The sequence below is a fragment of the Urocampus carinirostris genome, chromosome 1 (genome assembly GCF_059441175.1).
Source record: "Urocampus carinirostris isolate Australia breed hairy pipefish chromosome 1, RoL_Ucar_1.0, whole genome shotgun sequence".
In the NCBI taxonomy this organism is placed as follows: domain Eukaryota; kingdom Metazoa; phylum Chordata; class Actinopteri; order Syngnathiformes; family Syngnathidae; genus Urocampus; species Urocampus carinirostris.
Window position 1 is genome coordinate 2,790,282 of NC_142349.1, and position 14,651 is coordinate 2,804,932.

The following is a 14,651-nucleotide window of genomic DNA, read 5'->3' on the forward strand; positions in this document are numbered from 1 at the left end:
TGTTGTGAGATCCTGAGTTGCTCGACATGAATGAGGTTTATTATAAAAAAAACAGTTCAAAAATTAAGTAGCTTGGATGTTCACTGTAGAACAGACCTGGGCACTCCGGTCCTGGAGGGCCATATGTCCTGCCAGATTTTGAAGTTTGCTCTTCTTTAACTCAGGTGATACAAATTAAAACCTTGTTAGCAAGCTAGCAAGTGCTCGTTAACGATACTGGTGATTGGAATCACCTGTATTGGATCAGAGAAACCTCAAAAATCATGCAGAACATACGGCCCTCCAGGACCGGAGTGCCCAGGTCTGCTGTAGAAGGAAAAATACATGCAAATATAATTAAGTAGAATAATACATTTTCTTATTCAAACTATGAATTAATTTTCTGCATTAAATTATTGTTGGTAATAATTTGATTAAAGGGATAACCACAAACGTGTCTTTTTTCATTTCGTCATTTTATACTTGCTTTTTTCTTAACTTATTTATACAACATAATTCGTAATATAATGCATCAAAGCAAGTGAGCCGTTTGAGAGCCGGCTCTCTTTAATGAGTTGAGCCGAAAAAGCCGGTTCTCTAAAAAGAGACGGACTTCCTTTCACTACAAACCCCTCGCTTCGTTTGCAACGAAAAAAACGATACCGAGATAGACGCTTCCGCAGCGACCTCGTTTGACTTGATTGATTTGCTGTTTCGTGATAGTCAGTGTGTACCGGATGGTACCCATAATTGACAAATGTGCGTTTTCCGTACAGATTTTCTCAAACGTCGTTCACGTCTTAAAATGCATAATAAACGTACTTTGTACGGCAAAACCGTACAGGTTGACAGGTGTGGTATAGTATTTGCTAATGTACCGAAAGAAAAGGTGAATGAGGGCTAAGTTTTGACAGCACCCGACTTGTGTCGTTCACGAACGAAATGTCTAGAGCCGGTATCCCCACAAATCAACAACTGGTTCCCCCGAGACGCCTTTCTTCTCCTACAATTGCTCAATATAATTTTGGGGGGAATCTTTGTTATAGAATTTGAATTTGTTGAGCATAAAAAGCTTAAAAGTGTTTTGCATGTTACCTTTATTTTGTATATTTAAAAATGTTCTAAATATATTTCACGTGTATTCCAGTTTTAACATGTTTATATGATCATGTAAAGTAATCTTTTTTCTTCTTTTATCGCCTCCTTTTTTCTTTTGTTATTATGTTTTTCCTTTTATTTCTTTTTTTCCCCAATTTTTTTCTTCATTTCCCCTTCTTTTAAAATCATTCCGTGCATAATGTCACATAATAATTGGTATTGTAAGGATTAGAGGTAAAATCGGTCTTAAAAAAATTGGGATGGCACCGAAATATATATATATATATATATATATATATATATAGCCGAAACCCGCCCAAACCCTTTATTTGATTAACGAGCCATGATATTAACTCTGGCTGTGCGTACTTCAGTGCCGAACTGTGCATTTTGCCTGAATTGCTCTTGGGGTTTACGTGGGACACAAAACAGGGAGAGAAGAAGCACGACCGGTGTTATGCCGAGAAATGCATCCCTGCCGAGATTTGCATCCCCTAGCTACTATAACCCCATTTACCTCGTTTTATCTCACTTTTATATCACTTTTGGGGAATGTAATGGCGAACATATAACCAAAACCACTGCGTCTTGCATTTGTTGGGAATGTAATACAACTTAAACCATTCCGTCTTTGTATTTGTTGTGAATGTAATCGAACGGTAATGCACACCGTATACAAATCACTTTTGAGAACTGTTATGCACTCTACCGTTAAGCTTATTATGCTTAAATAAGCTTTATGGTAGAGTGCATAACAGTTTTTTATTCGAGCAATTTGAATAGAAAATGGCAAAATAAACATGTTACCTGCTCAAAAGTGATTTGTATACGGTGTGTATTGCCTGATCTGTGGCTCAGAGACAAATTTAATTGCATGCAAATATTCTCCATCCTGTTCAAAACTTGAGCCATTAACTCTGTTCAGACACACGCAAAGCCAAACCAAAGCTGAATTGCATTTCAGTACTTTTCAGAATATATAGGGCATGTTTTCACTACGATTTACAGTCAAAAAGTGCAAGCACTCCCTCCCAACTCTCGCCCTACTCCGTCTGCACCAAAGGTAAGCACATCAGGCTCCCTGTTCTCAGAATGTTGTGACATTTTTACAAAATAACATGTGTAGCATTTTCATATGTCTACTTTTGACAGGAGATATATTAAGGAGAGCAAAATCTTTTGGGATAAGTTTTTTTTAATATATACATTGACATAGGAGCAAAGGAATTTGAATGTTATTTTAATGTTAAGTTGTTTAAGTTAAGTTCTACGTTGTATAATTTAACAAGATATTTTTATTTAAAACAAAAAAATAAATACTGTATAAGTGATTTAAGGTTTAAATTTAATATTCTTGTCTGTTTTTATTCATATTTATGTTCCAAAAACATTCAGTTTAAGTGTGTTCAATAAATGTTTTTCCTGGTTGGCCTGCGACCTTAAGTGTGTTTTGAAGTTTGGCCCCTTGTGCAATTGAGTTTGACATCCATGCTCTACGTGGTTAAAATGTGCGCATTTTTTTAAAATAAACCACAAGCAACTACCTGATCTTGGTTTCCCCTATTTCTTTTCAGGGTTACTTTGTCATTTTATCTTAAACAAAATCCTATTCAATATAAACGTAACTTGACTAGGTATTGGGTATTGGAGTAATCCAAAGTGATCGAATTACTTTAATATACTAGTATTCGGATTACGTTACTGATTACATTTTCCAAGATGCAATTAGTAACTGTGACGAATTACGTTTTTAAAGTAACCCTCCCAACCCTGTATATTCACATATTCTTGAAATCAATTTGGACTCGGGACACAAAGACTTTGAGAAGTGCGGCTTTTCATCCAACATGTATTTTGCAGTTTCGAACATGCTAACGCCAAATCTTTTGTCAAGGAAGGAGTTGAGTGTAAGACCTAAAATGTAATATGACTTGAGCATCGGCAATCAGAAAATGACAATTAGGTCATGATGGTGGGTATTACATGTTATGTAGGAATGACCGACATTATGGGGATTGACTTTTAATTTCACTTTTGTAGAGTTTTGAGAACGTGGCTGCGTGCACTCTATTTTCCCCGTACAACCATATTTGGGAATATTTATCAAACTTAAAGATTCGACCAAAAACTGAATTCGCTGACCATTCCCCAAAACGGATTTACTTTTAATATGTATATTTTTGTGGATATTTTTTCTGTACATTGAAAAATATTTCTAGTAATATTATAAGTCCAAACGTTATATGATCACTGGACATAGTGGTGGAGATGACAGTAGTGAGCCAGGGCTGAGCATCCCCTTGTATTGAATTAAACATGTCATAATAATTGATCTATTCTATTAGTTACTCTCTTTCTCTCTCTGTGTTTCTACAACACCTTCTCGGGCTATGACTGGCAGCATGCAGGATTGGCTCTGCCGCCGCGCATTCATTGCTTTTATTCTGTTTTCAATGAAAAAACGTCCCAGTCCATTTAAATATAGATAGAAACATAAACAAAAAATAAATAAATAAATGAACTAATAGATGATTACATAAATATATAAATGTAAAGAATCGAAACAAGCGCGTTTGTGGGGCTCTATGCGTTACAGGCACGCACTTCGAGATGGTTGTATTTCCACAAAATACTGTAGACGTGTATATATAAAATAAAATCAAGCCTAGGTTTAGTGTTTGTTCGTTTGAGAGGTTGAAAGTACACGAAAATGACTGGAATAAGTTTGTTCAAAAGAATTGTCATTACATTTAAAATCATTCCGCTTGTAGGTTTTTTTCACTCTTCATTGGAAGTCAAACAACTTCCAAAAGAGCATATTTTTTGATTCAGAGTTCTATTTCCATCCTCTTTTTTGTGTTTTAATCGTATGTCAATTTGGCCATGGTTCATTCGTCCAATACTCCTATCCGTATATTCATTGTGGCGCCCGAGTCAAGAGCCGCCGTAAAACGGATTGTGCTATATGAAATTTCTTTAAATAACCACATTTTTATATAGAAACTCTTTCAATAATAAATCTATTCATAAATATTTACATTATTTCACTGCGTTTACACGTATTAATTTATGTATGTATTTGTTTATTATCAATAGTGTCTAATCGAATACAAAGTATGAACAGAATCGCAGGATGCCTGATTCAGATTCAGAATATTCATTGTCATTGTTCAAGAGCAAGGAAACTTCGTTTTGGGCCGTTAATTTGCAGTTAAAATGCAAAGTGATGGATACCATAGTAAATGTCCATCAAAAATATCGAGACAATCTAATACACTTAAATAACCCAATACAAACATAAAGAGTGCAGACATGGTACCATTGAAACTTTATATCAGCATAATTAGATACATCGATGATCCTTGAGTTTTAAGGTGTTTATTCTGTACTTTTCAAATTGAACGTCGTATGACTTAAATGTGTAGGTGGACCGTCTGCGGCCTTAGGTAAAACACACACACACACAAAACATCACGGGTTTGAATGACATATTTGAGAACGAATTCCTAAATATTCTAATATCGCCGCAATTGCGTATTGCAGTAAAATTATTGGATTTACACTTAAAACCACTGCAGCATCTGCTGCAGCAACCCAAACTAAGCTTAGAACATTTAACAGAGTCAATAGTTCATGAACATTTATGTGGTTTCTTCAGGCAAATTTTGGAATACAACAAATAAACGGGCATTTGTCATTAATTGAATAAAACAATATAACTCAATGAAGGCTGCATTTTTCAAACACAAACAATAATTCTTATTTAAATTATTCATTTGTGTATTTCTTTTTTATTTGTCACGAACAATGCATGTTTTTCAAGTAGTTGTTCCTACAAATAGGCCAACATATGTTTTTACCAGAGACCGAAGCTAACCACTGCATCATGGTAAAATGAAGTACCAATAATAAATACATGTTTTTTTTGGTTTATATTTTATTTAAATTTTTATTGTTTGTTAATGCAAAACCCATTAAAGCCTGGTCATCCTGGATGGGGGATTATGTAAGTGCGGTCCCTTCTCAAGGTTTTTCATTTTCCTCATGCTGAGGTTCTTGAGTTTTTCCTCGCCCTAATGTAGGTTTTGGATCAGATTGTGTAATAATAGTCCGTAGTTTGCAATAGTTTGTGGTCAATGCAGCCCTTTGAGACTCCTTGTGATTAAGGGCTATACAAAAAAACATGACTTGACTTGACATGACATGAAAAAAAAAACCTGTATTGTCGTGCTCATCTTTCATATTCCGTCCTCAAGCAAAATGCGAGTAAAAAGCATCTTATTTTTGAGGCCCTTTAAAAACAAATGGGCTATTATGATACCTGCGTCACCACCAAATGCGATTTAAAACCGCTGCACGTTGCATTGATATATAGTTATTTTTTGGAGATCACCTATCTCAATGTATAGGTAGATGTCATACTATCTTGATGTGTTATAACTTCAGTCTGCTTTCCTTCTGTGTTTTGCCACTGGACATAATAGCATCATTTTCGGAGGAGTGACGCAGGAGTGATTATTGAGACAATATGGCGTCGTCCTGGTCTCCATCAATGCTTGTACCCACGGACTCACGAGCAGCTACACATGCACTCTTACCACAAAGCATTCGGTCTGTGATGGCCTTGAACTTGAGTTTATAGGGTGACTGTCTGGAAGACCCCTCAAACCCCCAACTTCCTTTGCTTCAAACTTGACCTTGAACCCGCAAAGACCGTCTGAATGCAGACCACACGGCAGGACAGCACAATCTGTGTGTGGCCTTTGGCGAGTCCACGTATAATAAGCCATCTACATCTGTGTGCATAGAGTATGACGGTGTTTCCATATTCGGAGTAGCTTTTAGGCGCATTAGCGTAGAACATTCATGAACGCAAATCCAATCTAAGTGCTTGCCAACTGGTCCTTTTTCGGTGCCCAAAACCTGACCTTAATTTTAGGCTGCAACTGAAATCAATAATTCACAGAGTAATTGAATGAAATGATTGTGCAGTTTAAACCACAATAGTGAAATATATTTAGGTGTATGTAAACAACAAAACGACCAGCACAACCAAAACGACTTTAAGTATCAATATTTCTTTTAAAGCAGGTGTAGGCAACCCATGGCTCGCAGGACAGATATGGCTCTTTTTTTGAGTACATATGGCTCGGAGATAAAATCATACTCTTCCGAATTTCACCCATAGCGTTCCACTTCTGATAAGCACCAAATCGAGATTGGTGTGTCCATATAGCAGACATAACGCAAGTCATATGATTGGTCTGATCCAGTACATAAGGGGCACGGTCCCAACTACAGTTTACATTCAAGGTGTCAAACCAACAGACCCCGTTTTGGCTATACGTAGCTAAGGAATCTTTTATGTGAAAGTTTATCAATCAATGATTGTTCAGTGTTGAGACAACTTACGATAAAAACCCACAGAACAAATTGTAAACACTAAACGCCAGCCAAGCACCCAGATTGGGTGATCGGAGCTATGCACAGTGTTTTCTGCACTGAAGATTATACGCCATCATCCTCGTTTGCAGTATTTTGTGAAGAATCCTGCTTGCACGTTGTTATGAAGCTATTATTCGTGTAAAGACTGACGGTTAAAAAAAAGCTTTAAAGAGCTTAAGTAACTGAAGAAATTTACCACTTTAAACTGCAGACAAGTTTAAAGAGGTAAATTTGTTGGTATTGGACTCAGGCTCTGGCATTATTGTTATTTCATAAATCGTATCAAATCATCAAACATCACACAGTGAAATAAAATGTGCTGAAAAAAACGGGTTGTGTCTAGAGAGAAGGTTTGGCGATTTTGATGTACAGTGGAACCTTGGTTCTCGACCATAATCCGTTCCGGAACCTTGTTCGAAAACCAATTTGTTCGATCACCGAAAATCGTTTTTCCCATTAAAAGTAATGTAAAATTGTTTTAATCCGTTCCAACACCCTGAATGTTTACCATGAACGTAAACATGAAGCTGACCCAGGCTAATCGTACGTTCGCGTTAACGTAATCTTCCGTACGAAAGATTACGCTAACATGAACGTGTAAAAATAAAAAAATCAGGCCGTTTACACGTCATTTAGCACCCGGGTCTCCACAAAAAGTGGTGAGCGGAAAGGATAAAAAAAAGAGTTATGAATAGGATTTCTTACCTTTGTGGTGGTCTGCAGAAGCCATGCTCTATTTCCTGGAAAGAAGGGAAACTTGCACACCTTCTTCATTTTGCTATTATTTCTTTCTTAAATGCAATAGTTGTACGCACTACTCTTCTTTTTTCACCTGTAGCAACTTTGCTGCTTGCACCGACCTTCTTCAGAGGCATAATTAGGGGCTAAAACACTCCGTTCACCGATTGTAAAAGCGAAAGCGAAAAGAAGTGCGCGCGCACGTCATAACAGTTCTTCACAAGGGGTGGGGGCAATCTACACGATCTACACCCGTACGTCGCTCAGCATCGCACCCTAGCATACTGGTGTTCGAACTCCGATTTTTTGAACGAAAAGCGAAGCAAGAAATTCTCGAAATTTTGGGTCGAGAACCGATTTGTTCGAACTGAGAGCCGTTCGAAAACCGAGGTTCCACTGTATTTTGTCTTATAATAATAATAATAATAATAATTTCCTTTGTATTGTCATTCTTGTAACAATGTACACAGAACGAAATGTCGATACACCTGACCCGTTGTAGCGAGCCGATGCAGCCACAGCCAACAGAGGGCGCCGCCATTTTACCATTTATGCTATGGCTCACTCCAAAAAAACTCAAAATATATTGCCATTATTGCTCTTTGGGTCAAAATAGTTCCCGACCCATGCTTTAAAAGGATGATGTTTATTTAGTGAATTTAGTGGCTTCTAATGGTAAAAAAAATAATTCATTCAAAAAATGTTGTTTTAAATAATAAGCAAAAATACCTGTAACAGGTACAAAGATGCATTTTTTTCCTCTTAGGTAGAGAAAATTTCATTTATTCATATAACATGAGCGTCACCGGCAAGAAGCCATCTGGCTGCAACCTGGTACCCGGAAAAAAGCTCACAAAAGACTTTGAAAATGGTGTGGTTTGGTCACTTTGAGTTTCTGAAGTTTGCAATTTTCCTAGTGCTTATTAGCACACGTTTTTTTTTGTTGCAAGACACAATACAGCGACATGTAGTGGTCAAATAATACAGACTGCCCCTTTAATGTTCCTTTAGCTGCATTTTCAATGAAATAAAAAACGCTTCACTTCAGTAGCTTTGTTTCACATTGTCAGGGGCATTAATGCCATCTACTCACAGATTTGTAACCTTTCTTACTATTATTTTGCCTGCAGACAAACCCATTTGGTCTGTGACACACTTTTTGGTCCTGACCCATGCAGTTGAAAGACCTAGTCTTATCCAAATAAGCATTTTAAATAAAATTCTATAACTACAAACAAAACACACACATATAGTGTATCAATTTATTGAAATTGTTAGGTCTAAATGTGTGCGTTATATTAAAGCAAATGATGTGATGAAAACATGTACATATACGACATGTATTTTCAGATTTTTAATTAAGTGCTCATGATTTATGAGATATGATACATATTACACATATTACCTTGTCATGATAATCTGATTATATCTTTTGATTAACGTGGGAAGTGTTTGGATTGTCAACGGGAAAAAAACAAGATAAGCTCTGACTTCTCCCCGTCATCCCTTTTCTTTCTGTTTATCAATTGTTTATGAAAGTTTTCGATTTTGATTTCATGGTAACCTTGTATTTGAGAACCAGTGGGGAAAATGTCTTGATCAATCAATCGCTGATTTGGACTAGTTTTCTTGCTATTATTTGATCAAAATAACCGAACCAAAAATGGTAATCAAATGTATTTTTCTGCTTTTTTGTGGGACTTGGAATTAGGTTAAACTACATTCCTTCGAACGCACTCAATATTGGTGGTGCTACACTCAATATATTTGGCTGCGATCCAATTAACTGTTAATTTCTGATTGTCATTATTGTTATTATAGAGTCATTCTCGCTGTGATGAGGATGTTGAATATTGTATTATTAGTTGGCTATTATTGTTATTATTAGCAATAGTAGTAGTAGTAACAATCTTCTCTGCTGTCATCACGCCTATGGCGACTGCACTTCAAGTGAGAATCTTTCTTAATCACCTCAGAACAATACATAATGATTTTGAAATAAGTAATGGCTTACATAATTACAATCTAATATGCTATAATATAATATAATAATAATTACTAGTTTGCTAGTAAATATTACCTACTCTTTTGTTTTGGATGTTTGTGGTTTTTTGTTAAGGCAAGAGCAAAAAAAACAAAAAACAAAAAAAACATCAGTCATTCATTCACAAAAGGGTCAACACACAATAAACTATTTACACATGAAAAATAGCTGTACAATACTTGCAGGAAAGACATATTTAAAATCAAAAGAAAATAACAGAACCTTGCCCCAACAGAGGAAAATTGAAAACAAAGAATCGGCATTTCAAACGCATCCCCACTAGGTACTCCTAAAACATAAATACCCAAAGAAACTCGATGTATTTATCTTCTTTCATAAATTCATCTAAGATACTTGTATGTTTTTATTGATGCAAATTAGGGACGTTTTGAAAGTTATCAACTAAATCGTTCCATAAATTAATAAATTTTCGGGCGCAATTGCTTTAATTGTTGTGCAAGAATATTTGACCTTGAAGTTTTACATTACACTGAGATGATGAGCGTCAATTAATGTAGAAACAACTGTTGAATATTTGTTGCTAACTTGCTTTGTAAAGCGATTTAAGTTTCACCATATCTTCAAAATGTTGGATTTTATAAACAGTTTGTTCGTATGTTATTTATACTCAGCGTTATACGCAATCCTAATAGCTTTCTTTTGCAATCGGACAAGCAATTCTATATTGCTGTTGTATGTATTTTCCTGAATCTCAATACAACAACTTAAATAGGGCAACATTATATAAAAGGGGTTTTGGTCAAATTCATGCCTGTATTCATAACTGCATTGTTCTCCAATATCTTTATAGTATACCCTTGAATTTTCATTGGCTAAGCTACTGCATTCCATAGGTTTGGACACTGCATTGCGCATTCTTTGCGCCCGGCGCAAAATGTGCCTGTTGAAGTTACATTTGTTAACTGTAATTGAAGAAGGAAACCTTCTTGAGTTGATTGCATTAGATAAAGATAACTGGTAAAGTAATTACTGATAGCCATCTGATTCATTTAGTTAATAGTATGTCTACGTGCCGGGTACAACCCAATTAAATTATTTTTCTTGAGCTATAATCACAAACCACGTCTTGCTATTTTGGGGGGCGCAGTGGGGGGGTGTCACTATGTGTCCATACCACGTGATTCATCTCGCTCATCCAATGGCGTTTTGTGTCGGAATATGAAATCGGACGTCAGCCACAGTATTTCCCTCATAATCTACAAGCAATTCGCGTCACGTACACGATGAGTGCGTGTGTGAGGGTAATATTAATCGCATCTAGTTTTGCTCTGCGTGCACTGCAGTCGGATCAGATCCGTGCATCCTGACGTCCCGACCTTTACGCGCGCAAATAGGGGGTGGACGTGGGGAAAATAGCTCATATGACAGCTGCCTTGGTCCTAAATCCTCGCTGGTCGGCGGAAACGGTATTGTTCGTTTATGATAATAATCGGGACAAGTTGAACAACAACATGGAGGGGTTTATGGGTAGCGGAAACTTCGCAAGCGCCTCGGCAGTGAACCAATGCCGCAACCTAATGGCTCATTCAGCGGCTGCAGCAGCAGCACTCAGCGGTCATCCCTCGGGTTTAGTGCATTCCTCAGCGGGTTATTCTGCTATTGACGTTTCAGTGACCAGTGCTGGCGATCCTGGAGCGTCCTCGGTGAAAACATGCGCGGCGGGGCAGTATCCGGGAGCGAGCCACCAGAGCAGTTCTGCAGCATCCGCTTTGCCTTATGGCTATTTAGGCAACGGCTACTATTCTTGCAGGACGGGGCGTGGTCCCGTCAAATCGTGCACACAGGCTGCAGGAGCCTCGCTCAGCTCTCCATACATGGACACCACGATGAGCTCCGATGAATATCCCAATCACAGGCCAAAGGAGTTTGCCTTTTATCACGGCTATCCGGGTCCATATCAGCCCATGGCAAGCTACTTGGATGTATCCGTGGTCCAAACACTTGGTACTGGTGAGCCGCGGCACGAGACTCTCCTCCCTATGGAAAGCTACCAGCCATGGGCTCTCACTAATGGCTGGGGAGGACAAATGTACCACCCCAAAGACCAGGGGCAGGGTCACCTCTGGAAATCAGCACTGGCCGGTAAAAGTTTGTTAATCAACACTTAAACTACAGGACAATTAAATTGTCTTTTGGGGGGTACAAAAATGCTACCTATAAACATTGAGCAAAAAATATTATGTGTCCCATTTAAACCTCGTGTTATCCTCATTTCGAGGACCAATTTGTACTTATACAGTTTACATCAGGGGTCTCCAACCCTTTTAAAATTGGGAGCTACTTTTTGTTGTTAATTTGCATAACGGGCAATCAGTTTGATGTGCGTTTATAAAATAATAATTTATCATGTCTTTACTATGTTTTACTATGTTATTACCAGGTTAATAACTGGAAGTAAGGTTAAATAGACTAAATCAACCACTAAAACAACATTTTACAAGAAAATCACAATAACCCAGCACTGGTGAACTATTTTTAAAACAGGTCAGCAGGCAGCTCAAATGTATTTTGCAGGCACCGTGGGCACCACGTTGGAGACCCTTGGCTTACATGAAAATGTGAGTAAAAATAAAACGCCAATTTTCTTCCGGTGGTTAGCCCAATCCAGGAAAATCTTAACATTTAAAAATAATTAAAATATAATTTAAAGATTTTTTTCTAACAACACTGTGGAGAATCGTTTTCACTGGAAGACAGCAGGAGGGATACTCATGAAGCAGTATATTCATGTTTAAGAGGCTATTTTGTATAACATTCAAATCATAGGCCATATTTTCTTCTGTTCAAATTCAAAGCAAGCTATTTTTGCTAGGTATTAAAACAGAATACAATGTTTCAAATCTGTTTAAAATCAAACCGGGTGCTTTCTAATTTTAAATGACTAATCCCAACATTCCTCTTTTTTTTAAAACATGATTGCCAAACTGGATTTTAAAGATGAACGAATGTAAAAATGTAACCCCTAACTTATACTCGGGCCATTGTGCAACCCGAAAATGTTTTCATTTATGGAAAGATTTAGATCAGTGTTTCTTAACTGGTGGGTCGGGACCCAAAAGTGGGTCAGTGAGCCGCGGGTCTTTAGTCTGGCAAAATGATGCTGAAAAAAAAAAAAAATAACTGAGAGTTTTGTAAATCCATTCCAATGGAAGTCGAGACCCACCGTTTCACAACAAAGGCATTTGTGTGTATGTGCACGGCCATACAGCAGAGATTTATATGATATATGGATTTTATTTTCTTCAAGACAAAGCCACAGAAGTAAAGTTGTTTGGATACCATTAAAAGGGAAGATAAGTGAGCATTATACGAATATGATTACTTGACGATGCTTATTATTTGCTCGCCGTTTAAAAAATCGAGATCTACTATCTCTTTGATCAATACGATTTGGGTCGCAGCTTATAATTAGGGTGTAATCGTTCGCCCTGAAGTCAGACCAATGGAGAACAACTGATTTAAATGATGACTTTAAATATACACAATACTTCAAAAGTCATACACACATGTAATTTGGATGAATATACTCAACACAATTAATATCTCAAGTTTCTTTGGGTATGTTACAGGAGTCACTAATACTATTATCCTATTTCTTTGTTTTTGATTTTTTTTCTCTACGGGCATGGAGCTATTTTCTTGTTTTCCAAGCAATGAAAAAAATGGAATAGGGTTAGGCACTAAAAAACTTCTGCATACTCCATTTGAACACGTGTTTATATATTGTATTATTGCGTTGTACAGTTGTTGTTTTTTTCAAATATAGTATTGTTTCCTTTTGCTTATTAATGATTTATGTTGTTTTCATACTCTGCCTTAATAAATAGCCGCTAGAAAACAACAAAAACAAAAACTGGATTTCAAAACAGAACGGCACATTTTTCATTATCGATTGTCACTAATAAACCTATTATTAAACTATTACTATTAAACCTATCTATTTGATTTCAATATCGCATGGATTTTGTTGAATTGGCAACTGTTTGGTTCAAATAAAACACTAGTAATTGCGCTCCAGGCTTTATGGGTCAAGTCTTACTGATCATAAGAAAGTTTGTTTTTCTAAAAACGTGTCTAGTAAAAAAACTGTACTTTTCCATACATAGGGTTCACTTACATATGTTTTTGTCATGGCATACTCCGCCCGTTCAATGCTTTTCAAATGGGACGGACCTCTTTTTGTCTTCGACTTGATCTTTATTGTAAATTGTGAGCGGTGGGCGCCACCAGGCTGCACTTACCCAAGACACACCACAGGAAATGGTGCCCCCACGACCCTAGAGGTTAAGGGATCCAACCAACTAACTATATGCACAACATACAGCACAGATGAAATTACTTCCTCTTCCCCGCGTGCAAACATGCATGCAAAACATTAGGCACAATGCAAAAACAAATAACAGCAAGGTAAAGAAATAAAAAAAAGTAAGCATGTAAAATTACATAACGTTTCGAATAAAAAGGGTACAAAGTATAGACTGAATCTTGCATTAAAATTGCTAATAAATTGTCTTGGAACTTTCACAAGTTTTATTAGCAGATATCATAAGTATCCATTGATATGACGCACAAATTGTTTCATATTGTGTCCCCTTCTCTTTCTTTCACCAGATGTGGTTGCGCACCAACAAGAATATTCCCCTTTTCGCCGAGGCAGGAAGAAGCGCATTCCTTACACAAAGGTGCAACTTAAGGAGCTGGAGAAAGAATACTCCGCCAACAAATTTATCACAAAAGACAAAAGGAGAAAAATTTCTGCTGCAACTAATCTTTCGGAAAGGCAGATCACAATCTGGTTCCAAAACAGGAGGGTAAAAGAGAAGAAATTTGTGACTAAATTAAAAAACACCACACCTTAACAGTCTGTCACATCGAAATTGTGCATTTTAAGTGATCAATCGAATACTCCATACTCCAACTCCACTGATTTAATGACACATACATGATCTCTTAAAATGGGACTCCCTAAATTGACATATGAATGATGATAACAATGAACCAAAGTCCTCCAACAAATCATCTGCGTACATTTTGTAAATACAGTTCACTATAGGCCGTGTACTCACTCACCTATATGAACTTTCTTGTTTGTTTTGTCCTTCTTGTTTGTACAGTTATAGACCTTATTGATAACAAATTGTTCATAAAATAAATGGCATTTGTCAAATGTTATTTCATCTTTTTTTGACGCAGGTTCCTTTATTCCAGTGAATTTAAAGACGCCCCTGAAATTAAAAAATCTGCCAACCTAAACACATATGTAAATATGTAAATGATTTGTGTGCTGTTATTAATGACCAGTCAGCTCCCATGTTTAATGTATAAC

The 14,651-nt window shown here is 36.9% G+C and overlaps 1 protein-coding gene across 1 annotated transcript; it reads left to right on the forward strand.

Annotated features, from left to right (window-relative positions):
- Positions 1-10,686: 10,686 nt before the first annotated feature.
- hoxb13a (homeobox B13a) lies at positions 10,687-14,184 on the forward strand. Its single transcript, XM_088352819.1, has 2 exons — positions 10,687-11,407; positions 13,937-14,184. Exons 1-2 carry the CDS (start codon positions 10,687-10,689, stop codon positions 14,182-14,184), a joined length of 969 nt encoding a protein of 322 aa, XP_088208945.1.
- The last annotated feature ends 467 nt before the right edge of the window (positions 14,185-14,651 follow it).